At 39.0% G+C, this 15,595-nt stretch overlaps 2 protein-coding genes across 4 annotated transcripts in view; both read right to left on the bottom strand.

The window, feature by feature from the left end:
* The window catches only part of igsf9b (immunoglobulin superfamily, member 9b), a 34,228-nt gene extending 24,802 nt beyond the window's left edge, over window positions 1–9,426 (bottom strand). For all 3 annotated transcript variants that reach the window (XM_034091366.1, XM_034091368.1, XM_034091367.1), the window contains exons 1-3: window positions 8,861–9,426; window positions 2,952–3,047; window positions 846–1,052 (exon numbers count right to left, since the gene is read on the bottom strand). In XM_034091366.1, coding sequence (XP_033947257.1) covers window positions 846–1,052; window positions 2,952–3,012 — 268 coding nt within the window. In that variant the 5' untranslated portion in view covers window positions 3,013–3,047; window positions 8,861–9,426. The remainder of the gene's footprint in view (window positions 1–845; window positions 1,053–2,951; window positions 3,048–8,860) is intronic.
* Window positions 9,427–13,703: 4,277 nt separating this feature from the next.
* On the bottom strand, window positions 13,704–15,319 carry tmem230b (transmembrane protein 230b). Its single transcript, XM_034091081.2, has 3 exons — window positions 14,966–15,319; window positions 14,206–14,328; window positions 13,704–14,120 (listed from the first exon to the last, which is right to left on the bottom strand). Exons 1-3 carry the CDS (start codon window positions 15,056–15,058, stop codon window positions 13,980–13,982), a joined length of 357 nt encoding a protein of 118 aa, XP_033946972.1. The 5' UTR covers window positions 15,059–15,319; the 3' UTR covers window positions 13,704–13,979.
* Window positions 15,320–15,595: the final 276 nt, after the last annotated feature.

The raw sequence follows: 15,595 nt of genomic DNA, 5'->3' as shown, positions 1-15,595 counted from the left end.
ACCTAGTTGGAACAGTATGGGATTTGGGGTTCCAGTGGTACTGTTGGCTTTGGCTAAGCAAGGGGAGGTTGTGATACCCCTCTTTGTCTTTTGTCCCCTGGTAGACAATGACGGGATTATAGGGCTCTAGCAAGAAAACTCCCATTATTCCCATTGCTTCATCCATCCTCCTTCCAGCACAACAATCTCCCCTTACTGGGTCACCCCTCAGCATACTAATAAAACACTGTCATCAGACCACCAAGCCCCCACCTACACTCCTAATCCCCCCATGCACGGCGTTACTGGTACCCCCCTTGTTCTTGCTCAGCTACCCCACCCCCCTTTTACTGCCTCCATCCATTCTCGCCCTTCCCCTATTCCCTTCACAGCAAATGCAGTCTGGAAACACACACCAGCGGTAATTACAGGGATTGTGGTTTTGATGGATTACCTATTCAGAGTTTTGTTTCATCCAAACTTCCTGTTCCCAAGTCTACCTTAATAACCAGTGTAACGTCCTTGGCAACACAGGACAGAAGAATGTAACTCAAAGTAAAGAGAAATGTTGACACATGGACACCCCCACCCGCCCTCACTTAAATCTACTGGACCATAATTAGAGAAATCTGTCAATCGGGGGTCAGTTATATGAATCCTTTCAGAAACAAACTGCCATGATATTAGCCAGAGTCAGCTCTCTGTTGTCTTCAAAAAAAATTATTCAGAGAACCGCAATACGGTCTGAGTGCAGTCCAATCGCTAAAGCAGTAGGAACAGTTCAATAAAGGGATTGGATTTCCAGTAACACATGTTTTAAAGACTTTATCAAAGGATATAATTGAACACATCTGTATATCTCTTACCCTTGTAGTTTGGATGAACTCGAGGAGCGTATACTCCAAATTTGATGAGGATGGGAACGTTGTAACCGAGGCGCACCCATTCCACCACATGCAGGGGAAAAAGGTTTGGGGTGGTGAATTCTTTGGACGGAGGACTGAGATTGCAGCTCAGCTCTGCAGAGGCCCCCTCTCTGGCCGGGACCAATGATGCCTCATCTTGAGACACACCTGTAAGAGCAATAGCATATCACAAGGATAAGGCAGGGGATTTGCTGATAACACAGCAGGCAATAAACAGAGAACATGGGAACAAACACATCAATCATGCTCTACAAAGCGCTGAGACATATGGGCCTTTTAAAGAGAGTAATGGCTGCCAGGGAGGCCGGATTAACCTCTCTGGAATTGTTTAGGTCATTCATTACAGAGAAATGGTTTGCTATGTGGAGAACAGTTTATGAAATATTTGTAGCAGTGTCTTGGGAGAGAGCAGAACAACAGAGGTGAAAGACAACACAGATAAATTGTTGGCTGACAGATTAAAAGACACGCCAACTGACCCATGAATACTTATGTCAAACTGGATCAGACAGAGGCTATGACACCCGGATAGTGTTCCCTGATTAAACCTGGGCCATCAGAGGGCATGTAAGACAATTGTGTGCCATTTTGTGACGAGAACCTGAAGCTTCAAAGCCTGCAAACACACCACGGTCGAATTAGTGACACGTGGAGCAGTGTCTCCTCTCTGCACCTCCTCCCTCCCATTGCTGCCATGAGCACACATGGGTGTGCGCGCAACTGGGTGCCAGTGTTTGCTCTGCTACTCATCTGGTCTGGTGATTACTTTACTCTCAGAGGGGGGTGGGGGGGGTTGTGTCACTGTGATGTAGGACAGCAGGACCCTCGGTGCTCTCTCCAGCCACCCTCCCACCACCCCCTGTGGTACACACATGGTCTGCGGACCAGCACAATCAATCCCACCCCCCCCTTTTACAAACACATGCACGCACACAGAGAAGCGTGCCTCCGGGTGGGGGTAGCATAAATCCCAGATTGATCTAAATCCACACCCAGAGATATTATTTAAGTTGGATTTTGGCCCCATTCTCGCTCGTCCACTCATGACCATGTTGTTAAGCCCTCCTCTTTACTTTCTCCAATGTAAGTCAATGGGAGCTGTGCCAGATTCATCATTAAACTGTATGTAGGCAGCTCACAGCGGCATATGCCAAATGTTTGACGATGCTTTACCATAACAAGGGGGAAACGCAGCTGTCTTGTTTACGTTGGTTACTTTTGGTGAAGCTGTGCAAACAAATGGTAGGGACAAATGGAGGAAAACAGCTGGGTGTCTTACAAACAAATAAAACGCAATTTAGAAAGTGTTACGAAAAAGCACATTTGTTGGAATGGAATTTATGACAATATGAATGGAGAAATCATCTGATAGAACTTGCCTGATTGAAATCACTTAATTGACGTTGTTAAACAGCCTGCTTTCTGAACGGTTTTAACTGCTTGTAAACAAAAGTAATAATGCTGCCTTTTGTGGTAAAAGTGCTATCTAATACCATTTGAAGAAAAAAGACGGTGTCATACTTTAAAGCAGTACCATCATCATGTTAATGTGATCCAACAAAGCAGATTTGTATCAAAGCTAAATCTGTGTAGTTCATGTCAAACTCAAGCGTCCTTGGGTTTCGTGAAAGGCGCTATATAAATTGAAATTATTATTATTATTATTATTATTTACATGTCATTGTTTTTTGTCTTTTACAGTTGTTATGTGTTAGCCGAATAGGATATACAACCATTACCTGATACAACACCTGACACAACGCTCAACCCAAAATAGGTCCAGCTGCTTTGGGTAATGAGTAAGTAATTTGTATTATTATGTCTAATGTTTTGATAATATCAATGCATTTTGCGAATGATCAGTTTAACAGTTTATTGAACAAGTATTTAATTTTGAGGAGTGGCATTATCAGCCTTGATGAAGACAGCAACTAAGAAATGCCTCTTACAATATGAGAAAAAGCTAAAAGTTCACATGGGCAAATTAATTATGGAAATGTATTCGAAGTGTATGCGATGAATCCATATTCGCATTAGCATACTTACTTAGCAGACAGATGGCTACAGCAGTGGTGACAGCCTGAAGCCACCGTCTCTCCAGTCCCATGGCCGTCCGTCACACTCCTTCACACATCTCCCGACCTGAAAGAGAGACCACACATCTCGTTTACTCTTCAACAGACCATTACTGTACCATCACAGCTGCACAAGGACATCCCTCACATCCTCCCGGAGACAAAGGTAATCCCTCAAGTTAATATCAACTCATAATCCAACAACTACACCACATTCCAGATGTTTCTCGGCAAATAAATAACTGTATTCTTTGAAAACACTTAATCCTCTGGAAAATTACATGTCTGAGCTGTGGTTGGATTAAGGCAAATAATATATTTCAACAAGTGCCTGCAAAGTGTTTGTGTGTGTGTGTGTGTGTGTGTGTGTGTGTGTGTGTGTGTGTGTGTGTGTGTGTGTGTGTGTGTGTGTGTGTTCACATAGTAGACCAGGCTCTACTGTAAGTGTGTGTGCAGATTAACCTGATGCTTGCTCATCCTGCAGACCTCGTCTCACGCTAAATAGGCCAACAGCAATTGACAGGTGACATGACTCTGACTCCAGATGTCTTATTACCACTCCTTGGAAAAGGAACTTAAGTGGCGTAAATAGACTTCCATTTAACAACGCTCTTGAACTAAACTTAATTCAAGCTGAATATAGTATGTGTCAAGCAGCAAGTGCGCAAGTGTGTTTCACCTGACTATTAAAAGCACAAAGAGCACATGGAAAAACAACAGCACAATCCACTGATTAATATCCTAAGCAGACCAAACAGGGACCACTTAAACAAATTGTAGGCCTACTTCTTTCTGAACGACGACAACAGCTGTAGAAACTGATCAAGTCCTTCACTTTAAATTGGATTGGAGGAGCAAGTTTAAGTTGCTGCCTTTTAGTCATCATAGAAGACCTCGCTCTCTCTCCTTAAGTCACTCCATTCAGTACCCATAATACCAGCTTATTACTTTAAGTTGATTTAAGTAATATTAGAAGGAGACTATTCTTAGGAAACCAGCAGGGGGTTGGATATTAGCTGCTGGTTTAACCACGGATGCACTGTACAAAGGCTGTATGGACACATTTAGTCTCTTCCTGGTTATGTTGCTCTTGAATAAACAAACATCCCAGAATTGAACAGCAGAAAGATGCATTTATTTCCTTGCACTGGACAGACGCATGGTTGAGACTATTGCTGCTGGAGCTGACGGTGAATCACTGTAATAACTTTTGTTTAGCAGCAAAACAAACAAAAAGACAAAACCAATGCGACCCAATCACTGAAGTGGGAGGGACAAAAACACATTAGAGTGTGGCTAGCTTTACAGTAAAGGCAGATGAAGAGGGGGGGGGTGGTAGGGGTGGAAAAAAGGCTGAGGTTGGTAGTTTTTTTTGCAGGACAGAATGTTTGTTAATGAGGAAAGGATTACTCCTACTGAGCAAACATTATTCACTCAGTGGGGGTGAATAAAGAGGACTCTTATAATGGATTTAAAAAGTAAAGAAGTAAATCTTTTCCCTCTAATAACTTGTGCTTCACCCCCAGCAATCACGAACATGATGTTGCCTTTCACATATCTGAAGTTCGAGCTCATATATAGACCTCAGGTGACTTTTGACAACCTCAAGGTACAACAAATATTGTCTTTGAACCCCGCCTGCTGTGCTTCCACACACTAATATATATATATATGACTGGCTTATGTAGTGGCAAAAGACAAACAGGGCTGCGCCCAAAGGCCGACTTATTACAGAGGAAGCCTGGAGGGCGGCTTTTTATCTGCAGGAGTAGACGCAAGTCAACTGGGTTATGTCCTCAGGCAGCAGAGCAAGGGGCCAATTCATTGACATATCCATAGAGAAAGCCAGGGAAAATAACTCAAAGGTTTAAGCCAGAACATGGATTATGTGTCAAAAAAGTCAAAAACAGTCATGCAGCAGTATTTATCATTGACATTAGATGTTACTTGTTAGATGCTTTTATCCAAAGCGACTTACATACTCAATACTGTGGCCAATCCCCACAGGAGCAATTTGGGGTGAAGTGTCTTGCCCAGGGACACAACGACATGCTGACTGCAGTGGGGTTTGAACCTATGACCCCCTGATCCGAACACAAACGCACTAGTCCACTGCGCCACAGCCTCCATTGACCTCAGAGCTATGTGAAAATAGACACTTGCAGACAAGTGAGCAACTATGTTTTTCATCTCTTGAGCAACTTACAACAAACTGTGCACTGCTCCTATGTAACTTGTGAATGTGTGAGGGGACTTCTGCAGATGAGTATTCACCTCATAAAGGTTTCTGAAGGCAAAGTGGACATAACACTGTTAGCAAGTGTTGCAAAATCCTGCAGAAACTGAATACTTAATGCATCATAATCCTTCCTCACTTGAAATAAAAATGTGCTAAAAGGGGGGACATCAGTTTTAATTAGATGGGACCTTAAGGATCTTTGGCACTTTAAAAATAGAATTATGGATGTAAAAGTCAAAAGGCACGATACAAACAAGCTGTCTCCCACTCAAGTGCTAAGGGCAAGACATTCTCAAAAATCCAACATGAATAAAAGTTAATCCTCTTCATTAAAAAGTCTTAAAAAGGTTGGCATGAACTCGTGCTGCAGCACAAGACATTTAGCCGTGTCACACGCAAGTGGACAGTTTAATCGTTGGAGGTTTCACTGGATTTCATTGACACAAATTGCTTTAGATCTAGTCATGACTTAGCCTTGTGGAATGGACGTATAACACCCAGACTAATCCTGGCCTGCTGCTCAGAGTGTTAATAGTGTAATTGAATTAGTGATCAAATTGGTGAGACAAATCAAGGACACTCTTTTCAACTGAGCCTGCAGTGATCAATCATTGGTTAATCAAGTCACCACGCACTCCAAACTATTCTGTTTTTCGGGAGACCCCAAGCGTTGGTAGAGATAACGTGGCCGGTTTAGTTGCTGTGAACCGGGCCGGAAGAGGACATTTTATAGATGGCAGAAAGAAAACGAAGTGGATCCAGTAAATGCAACTAGTGTGTCCATAATTCTCTATAACAGATCACTAAAACGCCTCTGTTGTGGAAAATGATTTTCTTATTTCTACTGCTAAGCAATCAGTGTGCCCAATGTGGAAGTAATCTGTAATGCTACCAGGACAGTTCAAATTAAATGAAATAATAACCAAAAAATATGAATGTTTCGAAGCCCATTTTAAGATAACAGCAGCAACATTTGGTAAGCCTTATCTCCTCATTTACATCTCCTCTAAATCACATTTGAATAAACAAATGAGCAAGAGGCATATTGTAAAACGTAACAATGTCAAAGTTAGGATGAACTTTGTAATGGGTTGTGCAAGAGCAAAGCAGCAGTCCTTTCTGCTCTCTTGTTTGCTTTCTCTTTTCAGTCTTACTTCTTCTCTGACACTCGTTAAAAAATCAACACAACTACATTTACTGTGTGAGAGTGTGCGTGTTGACCGTCATTACCTAAGCACGGGCATCAGTGATACAGGCCTGATAAGAAGTAGCATTACTCTCTTCGTAATCCTTGTTAATCCTGACAGTGACTGCAGCCTTAGTGCAAACAAGTATGTAAAAGGAACTGCAAACCCTGAGCAGAAAGTGAACAGATCAATCTCAAACAGAGGCTGACATTATCATATCCGACCACAGCATAGACAACAGATGTGCACAAATAGTAGATGTGACACAGTTATTTACAAAGGACTGGGTTGTAAATCATCAATGCAATCTTGACTGGTTGGACCAGCCATTACAACACATCAATCTATTCATGGGTTTTGCCCCTCGCACTGCAACCCAATTCAGCATCTGTATTGACTTGTATTGTAACTAAAGGAAATGAGCTTGGCACATACTGGGCACGCAAGGGGAGCCCTAGTCACGTGAGGGGGAAAGCCTACTGTATATGGATTAACATAGTGATTGCTGGTAACCTACCACATGGTGCTACTGGCTAAACTGTAACCATATTGACTAATGAGCAACAATTTAATGGTTTTCTTTCACTCAAACAGAGGACGTGAAAAGTGTTTTGTTTACTATGCGATGCAATTTTGCAGCAGTGGAACAAGGGGAAAAATTGCTCAAAATTAAAATCAACACACAGGTTGAATTATTTCATGTTTTTTAAAACCCCCAAGCATGCTTTCATAAGGGTCAGTTGTCTAGTGAAGAAAATCAGCTAATATCGTCTGGTAAGTCCTGAGTCTTTACCCTCTCCTGCTCCCTAACCTCAAGAACAGGTCAGTCCCATAAAGCTACTTTCAAGACACGGAGGTGAGAGGAAGTGAGGGTCAAAAGCCAAAGGTAACACACTCCAGAGCTAAGGTCTGCCGTGGAGGCCTAGCAGTGGATGTATTTTAAAACTTGAAGATCAATGAGAGGAGTTAGATGCTAACAAACACTAAATATTTACGTAACCAGCGAACATCTGTTACTGCCCAGCTGTAAAGGCTATCAGACAGGTCATCATCAACGAGGCGCTAAACATACAATGGTGACCATTTACGGTACACTGCACAGCCCTTAAACTTTAGGCACTTTCTCCAATCTCCCTTAGCTTTGGTTTACACAATTTCTTCATTTACATGTGATTTTTTGTTGATTTGTTTCATATTATTTAGTACCACATGCGCTTCAACATAGTGTCTATCTCAACAGCAATTTGGAGTAACCACTTTCTACTCATTAATAATTTGTTTCTCAATAAAAATCCATTTCCTCAAGCTTGAAAATATGCCTAGAGGGCACAGTTGGACACACAGCAGTTTGAATGGTGGAACATACTGTTTACATGTCAAAGCCTAATAAACGTTGGGTATTCAAATAATACCAGAGCTGCTATGTGATGGCACAGACCTTGTGAAGCTGCATGGCCCTAACATGTATTAATTGTCTCAAGGATTCTGGAGAGAAAAGGCTTCTTGAACATAGCCGTTACCCTATAAATAATGCAATAGCAATCACTAAACAGACCTACAATTGTGTGTCTGGCATAACCACTACATTGGAAGTATACATAATTCTACAGCGTACTAAATAATTTACAATAGATGTTTTTTTTCAATTTTAAAAGGTGATTAAAACCTTTGACAACCTACAAGGTAGAAAGCTTGTATTTATAAAAAGTAAACAATGTCCCTCCCTATTCAGTCATGTGTCCCAGCAACACAAGGAATTACAGGCATCCAGAGTGATGTGTGCCTCTGTGCACCTCAATTCTCCGTCTAACTAACCAGTATTAGCAAGCATAACAAAAACAAAGGAAGGGAAACACTAGAGAAGGGAGTATCCTTTATGTTAAAAGCCCAAGACGCTGCACTCTTCTGTACTAAACAGCTACAATTAGGTTCTGCCCAGCACATTGCACCATGTTGAGCAGCAGAACAATTAAACTGTCAGGGCAATAAAACCCAGACAGCAAGCCCCAAGCTCTTCATTTTTGCACCCCTGCAGTGAATTGAGATTATCGGTCCTCCATGGCAATATACAGACCTCCTGTAAAAACAGGTGTATCTTTTGTCTACCTCAGTGGGTCTGAAAACAACTTAGAGGGAGCCGTGAATAAAAATCAAAATAAAAAAACAACACTATTTTTGACTGACTATTGTTCTCATTATTGTAATCCTGGGAACAGAGTTCACATTTGGGTCATTGCAGAGTGTTAAACCTATTCACTTTGGTTTTTAATAAACAGATACACTCATTGGTAGATTACAAGTGGAGCATGTGGAACCCTAAACATAAACAAAGGCGCGAGACTGCAGTGTGTTTTAAATATGACTAGAGTATATTTAGCAGGGAAATTAAACTAATGTCATAGTAAAATACAGCAGCATAGAGGATGCTTTAGCTCTGCATGCACAGCTCCTTACCTTGCTTGAGGCACTTTTTCACTTGAAGCTGAAAGTAGAATCTTTCCATCCATTAATGCTCTTCTTTTAGACTCGTATTTCGGGCCAAATTTCAACGATCATTTATTCCTCTTCAGAGAGAAGTCAGATTTAAAAAAATACACGACTTTAAAGTTTTACCATAAAAATAAGAAAGTGTTGGGTAAAAAGCAGGTGTTACATTGTTGTTCTCGGTCCGAGCAGTGGATCAAAACAAAATAACATTAATCCTCGGCATCCAATGTTATCAGACTTCCTTTGGAAATACTTTGCGGTTTCAATAAAATCCATACACCCATGCCACCTTCATGAGTACGACATCATCGCATTTAAAGTCCATTTAAACTTTCCACGCCTTGGCTGTTAAGTCCGCAATCGACTGTGTCCAAACTTGTTGGAAGTCCCTTTAATCATAAGTGAGAGTTTATGATTAACTTAATAAATGTGTAGAAATGTCCCTCGGTCGACGCAGTGTACATTTATCATCAAACAGGCGCAAGTTTCACTAGAAAGAGAGCACACAGTGCACGTTTAGTTAGAGCCCTGCTGTTGATACTCTCCCCGTGTCTCTCCTCCCATTACTATCGTCCCCTCCTCCTGCTGGAGGCCACCATCAAGTCAAGCACAATATAATGATTATACTTCCTGTTGAACCTTTCAAAATAAAACCCTCGCTGACGAACAGGGTTGGGCACACGGTCAGTTAAAATGGTTAAAATGTGTACATTAGTGCTAAAACCATTTTTCAGGTAGCATCCTTTATCAAACAGTTTATGTAATCCACCAATAGTTTCAGTAATTTATGAAAATGGCATTTTTTCCTTACTCATGCTTCTCAATTGTAAGATGTGCGGTTGTTTATCAAGAAATTAAATTGATATTACCTGAAGATAAGGACATTTTCCATATTTGTATGAACTACCTTCTTAAGTAATTGATAATTGCAAAAAAATAATCAGCAGATTAATTATTTAAGTTTTTTTAGGAGACATTAAGATGTCACAGGTGTTAAAATGCAAAAATCCATTTAGCCTAATTCTATTTAGCTGCTACAGTTTAGGGGTCCTGATACTGTAAAAGTGACGACATGGCTTTGTGGGATAATCCACAGAAACAGACAGAATGGAGCGACATTTAAATGTTGTTAGCAACCCATGTGTGTTTCCTGCTATTATTCCGAATAGCCTTAATGCCATAAAAAAAGTATTGAATTACATTTAAATTTGTTTTCTATTTCATACTCTTCAGATTTTAGAGTCAAATGTTCTGCTATGTCATGATCAGATACAACCATCATTATTATGACAAAATGGTAAACCCAGACATGTAAACTTAATAAAACGTTGTATTCTTTTGTTGTACATTTCTTGAAATGTTGCACGGAAATTGTTTGTCGAAGCATAAGTCTGTGGGAAAGGCTGACAATTTATGTTGAAGAGAAAGTAACCCACTTCCGCTGGTTTGCCACCTGTTTCCGTGTGGCTTGATGCAGCTGCTGGGGCTTAAGCGCCTCAGACAAAAGCGCCTGTTCATGGGAAAGAATTGGGGTTCGTAACAAAAGGCAAAAGCACACCTAAAGGACACACATATGTCTCAGGACCGTTTGGTACAGCATCCAACATAATGTAAATAAGACATATGGTTGTTAGGAGATATATCTAACCTTCCAGTGTCAACATGTATAAGAAAAGGGTTTAATATTGAAAACGTCATTTCAAATACAAGGTACCAAATCCTTAAAATGTTCCCATAAGGACTAGTAAAGGTATTCAATATAATGATTAGTTCACTGTATATATATATATATATATATATATATATATATATATATATATTTATACCTAAGTAAAAGTAGAAAACATTTAGAAATACTCAAAATAAGAGTCATACATTAAAACATATTTTTAGTAAGTATAACATTATTAGCATCCAAATATAGGCCCACTTCTGAATATAATATGTTATATTATTGGATTTTAATTATTGATGTATTGTTTATCACTTTAATGGTGCAGCTGGTAAAGAAAAAGCATATTTTATTCACCAAGGCTTTTTTTCTCATCAAGGGATCAATTAAGTTTATATTGACTTATGTTATAATGCATTATACATCATTTGATAATTACTTGGTAAGCTCTGAATCAAATTGATAGTACAAGTACTCTGCCTCCGAGTTGTAGTGGAGAACTGGGAAAGTCCAAAGTTAAAATTATACTTACAGTATTTGGGTAGATATAGGAACAACTTAGTCTACCACTAGTTATCAGTTTAAACTATATTAACTAAGTAAGTTCACATGCTAAGTTAATGGAAAGTCAAGTGGAGAAATATGAACCCTTCTTAAGAATACAATCTATGTCTCCTAAAATATTTGACTATTGTTATTCTAAACACCTGAATGCCTAGAATACTTAAGTACAAGATCTGAGTACTTATTCCACCTTTGCTAAAAACCCGAATGGCAATTCAATATATTAGGCCAAAGGCTAATTTAGCATAGCTTTGTTACCTAACCAGCGGCTGAGATTCAAAATGTTAGCTCAGCTATAGCTAGTTAGTTAGCTTTCCGTTAGTTAAAGTCGCAAGCTAGCAAGAGCGGGTTAATATTTGGTTCATAAACCGTATATTCATTAAACCAATATTCATTGTGTATTTATTACTAAAAAGGCAACCCAGCTTGTAATTTGGCTATGATATATTTGGTAACTGAGGTGTTTATATACCTACTATTGATTTAGGCTAATATATGCTAAGTCTTGAGGGAGGATACTTCTGTCAAACACTTTACTTTTCACTTCTTTGCCATGTCAGAGACTTTTGTTCAATTTGAAAGACCCTATCAAAAACGGTCAACCTTGTTTAAACAGAGTGACATTTTAGGGATTAGAAAAAAAAATAGTAAGAAGTTTTAACATTTCTTACCTCAAAACCACGTCTTTGACCTTGCTGCAAATTGAGAGGAATGTTACTTGATAATAGTTGATTCAATCTCATACGGCTGACGGGTTTGCACTGCAGTCGTTGGTTAAACACTCACTGGGGAACTGTATATGAAAAGGAACACATTACAGTTGTATCTTGTTTACCCTAGTTTGAATTAAAAATAACCAATCATGTGTCAGTCTGTGTCGCCACAAGGGGGTGATATTGTCCTTCATACTGCTAAATGACAACCTCTTTTCTTTAAATTATCAAACACTGGCATTAGTGTTTGGGGAAGTACTCAGATCCTTTACTTAAATAAAAGTACACATACTATGGTTTTAAAAGAACTCCATTACATGTAAAAGTCCTGATTTTAAAATATTACTACAAGAACAACGGAATAAGCAACAACATTTAGTAAAAGTACATGAAGTAAAAATAATAGTTCTGCACAAAGGCCAGAATGTACTTAGTTACTTCCCACTACTGTCGGGAATAATGCAGTTAGTCCTACATAAAACACATGAATAATTAATATGATCTTCTCTGTGAGCATACTGTTAAATTATTAAAATATTCATTCACTATAACACATGTCATTATCTGCCTTCCTGTAAAGCATAAGCTTATAAAGTCAAAAGTATAAGATAGCAACATGCAGGAAGATATTGGATTGAATAATAGGTTGTTGTCTAAATCTCTGTCTTCTGTAAGTGATTTTATTCAATGTAGCCTGAGTGTGAGTGATTCCTGTAAAGATTGAGCTTTCAGCCTTTCTGAAGGTTTAATTCTTCTGAATTTATTGCCAATTATTTAATGGTTTGAGGATGATTGATTGGACCCATTTGTTAGTAAGAAACAAAAATAACACAAGCAACTGTCCTTGAAAATATGCAGTAAAACAGCTGGTGGCCAAGCATCCTACATTAGTGTAAACAAGTGCGCCCTTTACTGGCAATGTGTTTTACAGATGACATTATCCTGCAAAGGAAATTGAGGTGGTAAGATTAAGATGAATTTTTATTAATCCCTCATGGGGAAATTATTTCTCTGCATTTGACCCATCCTAGTGTTAGGAGCAGTGTGCTGCCATTTTGAACGGCGCCCGGGGAGCAATGTGGGGAACGGTGCCTTGCTCAGGGACACCTCGGTAGCACTTGGTCTTTCGGGGACTTGAACTGGTGACCTTCCAGTTCCCAAGCCAAGTCCCAATCGACTTCGCCACCACCGCCCCCGGTATGGGTATGGTAGCCTTTCATCAGCACAATTTCCAATTATGTTGAAATTGATGAGTTGATGGCCGATTAGAGAAAATGTTTTTACGTCTGGTTAACATGTCTGCGTACCTTCTGTTTGACAATGCTTTCTCTGACAGGCCAGGTGCACCACATGGTGGATCAAAGGATTGGCATTAATCACATGAAGTCCGCCAAGAAAGAACAACTCTTAACGTTAATGGAAAACTAACCAGAGGGTAGAGCAAACTGAGTGATACAGTATTAATCATATTGTGGACAAAACGAATAATGTCTTTTTATTAAATATCTGATATCTGCTACAAAATGATGCAGGTCATTCACTGAGCCTATTCATGAAGGCCTTGCATGTTTACCTTTATTGGCATAAGAATATATTAATTACAAGACATTGCAAAGGTTTCTATGAGTTTTCTCTATTATCAAACAGATCACAAAAAATGTACCAACTGTATACAATTCTATTTGGCATGAAAATAGCTGACTACTAAAGAAAAGTCCTGTTTTTGTACATAAGCAGCCAATTTGGTTAAGCTCCTATTAATACTGTACTAAAAGCTAAATAACTTTATGTTGTATAACAACTCGGTGTAAAGCTTTAGTTTGGATGGATGTTCTTAATTTAAAATAAAAAAACGAAATCGTCAAATTACAGTTTTTTTAATTTATCAAGCTAGCAAAAAAAATATACAAACAATGTCGGATTCTGTTTTAACTTCAAGCAGCAGGCTGGAATCCTCTACCTCAGAGTATAAAGCTATGACAATAACATCAAAATCATTCAGATTTAGATGCAAGTAATTTACAGAATCTATTCAAGCATATTTTCTTTCAATAATCAGTGCACTTAAATTAGCACAAGCAGAATATTAGGAGTATATGCGAGTACAGGAAGACTGTGGATGAAGCTGTGGGGTCTATCAGTCATCAAAGTCTGGGATATCATCATAGGAGTAGCCCCGGTAGCCTCTTGATGCACAGTAAGCTATTCGTAGGTGGTAAATCCCAGGCAGGAAGACAAGTATCCCAATGATAAGGACAGGCACAGTTCGGTCTGAGTGCTGAAGGAGAGAAAAATCATTTGAATGAGAGGTCAGTCTATTCCTCACTCTGTAAAAATGACTCTGTGGCTTATACAATACTCACAGTGACTCCAAAATATCCCGCCAGGAGAAGGGAGCCGATGATGATTAACAGAGAGCCGATTAAGAAGAGGACTGTGGCAAGTGCAATGGCTTTGTATGGGACTTTGGGCGGGCTCTTTTTGAACTGCAGAGGAGAAATATTTGATTAAAAACACTTTCTTTCACACATCACTTTCTGTCACAGCGGGCTTTCTGTGGCAATTCCCATTTTCTCACCCACGTACTGAAAATGACAGGCAAAATTAGCTGCTTAAAAGGTAATTTGAGATTTTGAAAATGTCATTCAAGTGTGTGACTAATTGAAAAACACTTTATATTATAAAGCTATCTGACTGTCATGTAACATAATGTGCTTGATGATGGAAATGTTTTGGTATGCATTGCGTATTTTGTGACTAAATCTGTAGTAAATATTCACAAACCCGTTGATAAAGTTATTTCTGTTAATTTAAAGGGTAAACCTATTATTATTATTACACACAAATGTCATTAAAATAACCCCGATGATTGAGTTATATCAGTTTGGGTTTTGGTATTATAAATGTATAACGAAAAAAAAGCGTTACAAAGTTTACAATTTTTTTAAATATGTGCTCTTTATTTTCCATTGTAATTCACCATACACCAAAGCAAATTCCTTGCATGTGATTTCTGTTTTCATAGTTATTCCTTTTTATGAATGGACTTGTTTGACATATGGTGAAAAACACTGATGGTGCAGACAATATAGGTAGCAATGACATTAATACAATACTTCTTACCTGTAAATCAATGTAGCCGTCATCATCAGAGGAAAGCCTGGAGTACCTCACTTTGCTGTCAGGGAAGCTGTTCACAGCGTTACGAGCAGGCATCTTCTTCTTTAGGTGCTCAGGAGCATAGACTGTTAAAATGCTCAGATGCTAGCTCACAGTTTGTTTGCAGTGTTATAATAAGCTTACAGTAGCATTATCGACACCATTATCATTCAAAACCTGCCTATACCAGAGTCAGGTATAATATTACACCAGATATGATACACGATCGTTATTATCTCCTTAAAATAGTTTTGAGAGGAGATTACAGCGTGTGTTTTCCGTGTTTTCAGTATCTTCTCACACTCTTCCGGGTTTCTACTCCAGTCTGCACTGCGCATGCGCTCACCGAAGCTCATTATTGGATAGTGTGGAAAGCTCAAAAACACATTTTAGACAAAATATATCAAACAAATCAATATTTAACAACATTCCAAAAGATTGAGGCCGTAAGGAGTTTTTGCAATGATAAATAAGGATTTTTTTTAACGCATCAATTTGAATTTCTTTTCAAATTCAGTCACTTTTTATACTCAAATGAAAGATACTATATTGTGACTAAGTCCTTGTACCTTAGTTTCAATGTTTTTTCTTTCT

This window comes from Pseudochaenichthys georgianus, chromosome 9, assembly GCF_902827115.2.
Source record: "Pseudochaenichthys georgianus chromosome 9, fPseGeo1.2, whole genome shotgun sequence".
In the NCBI taxonomy this organism is placed as follows: domain Eukaryota; kingdom Metazoa; phylum Chordata; class Actinopteri; order Perciformes; family Channichthyidae; genus Pseudochaenichthys; species Pseudochaenichthys georgianus.
The sequence above is the reverse complement of the archived record's forward strand: the minus strand, read 5'-3'. Positions and strand labels throughout refer to the sequence as shown.

What these genes read in the sequence shown, in the direction of transcription:
- tmem230b (XM_034091081.2), bottom strand. Translation starts at nt 15,058, where the DNA reads ATGCCTGCTCGTAACGCTGTGAACAGCTTCCCTGACAGCAAAGTGAGG. An exon ending in ACGGCTACATTGATTTACAG is followed by an intron (nt 14,329 to 14,965) that starts GTAAGAAGTATT and finishes TCTCCTCTGCAG; the next exon opens with TTCAAAAAGAGCCCGCCCAA. An exon ending in CGGGATATTTTGGAGTCACT is followed by an intron (nt 14,121 to 14,205) that starts GTGAGTATTGTA and finishes TCTCTCCTTCAG; the next exon opens with CACTCAGACCGAACTGTGCC.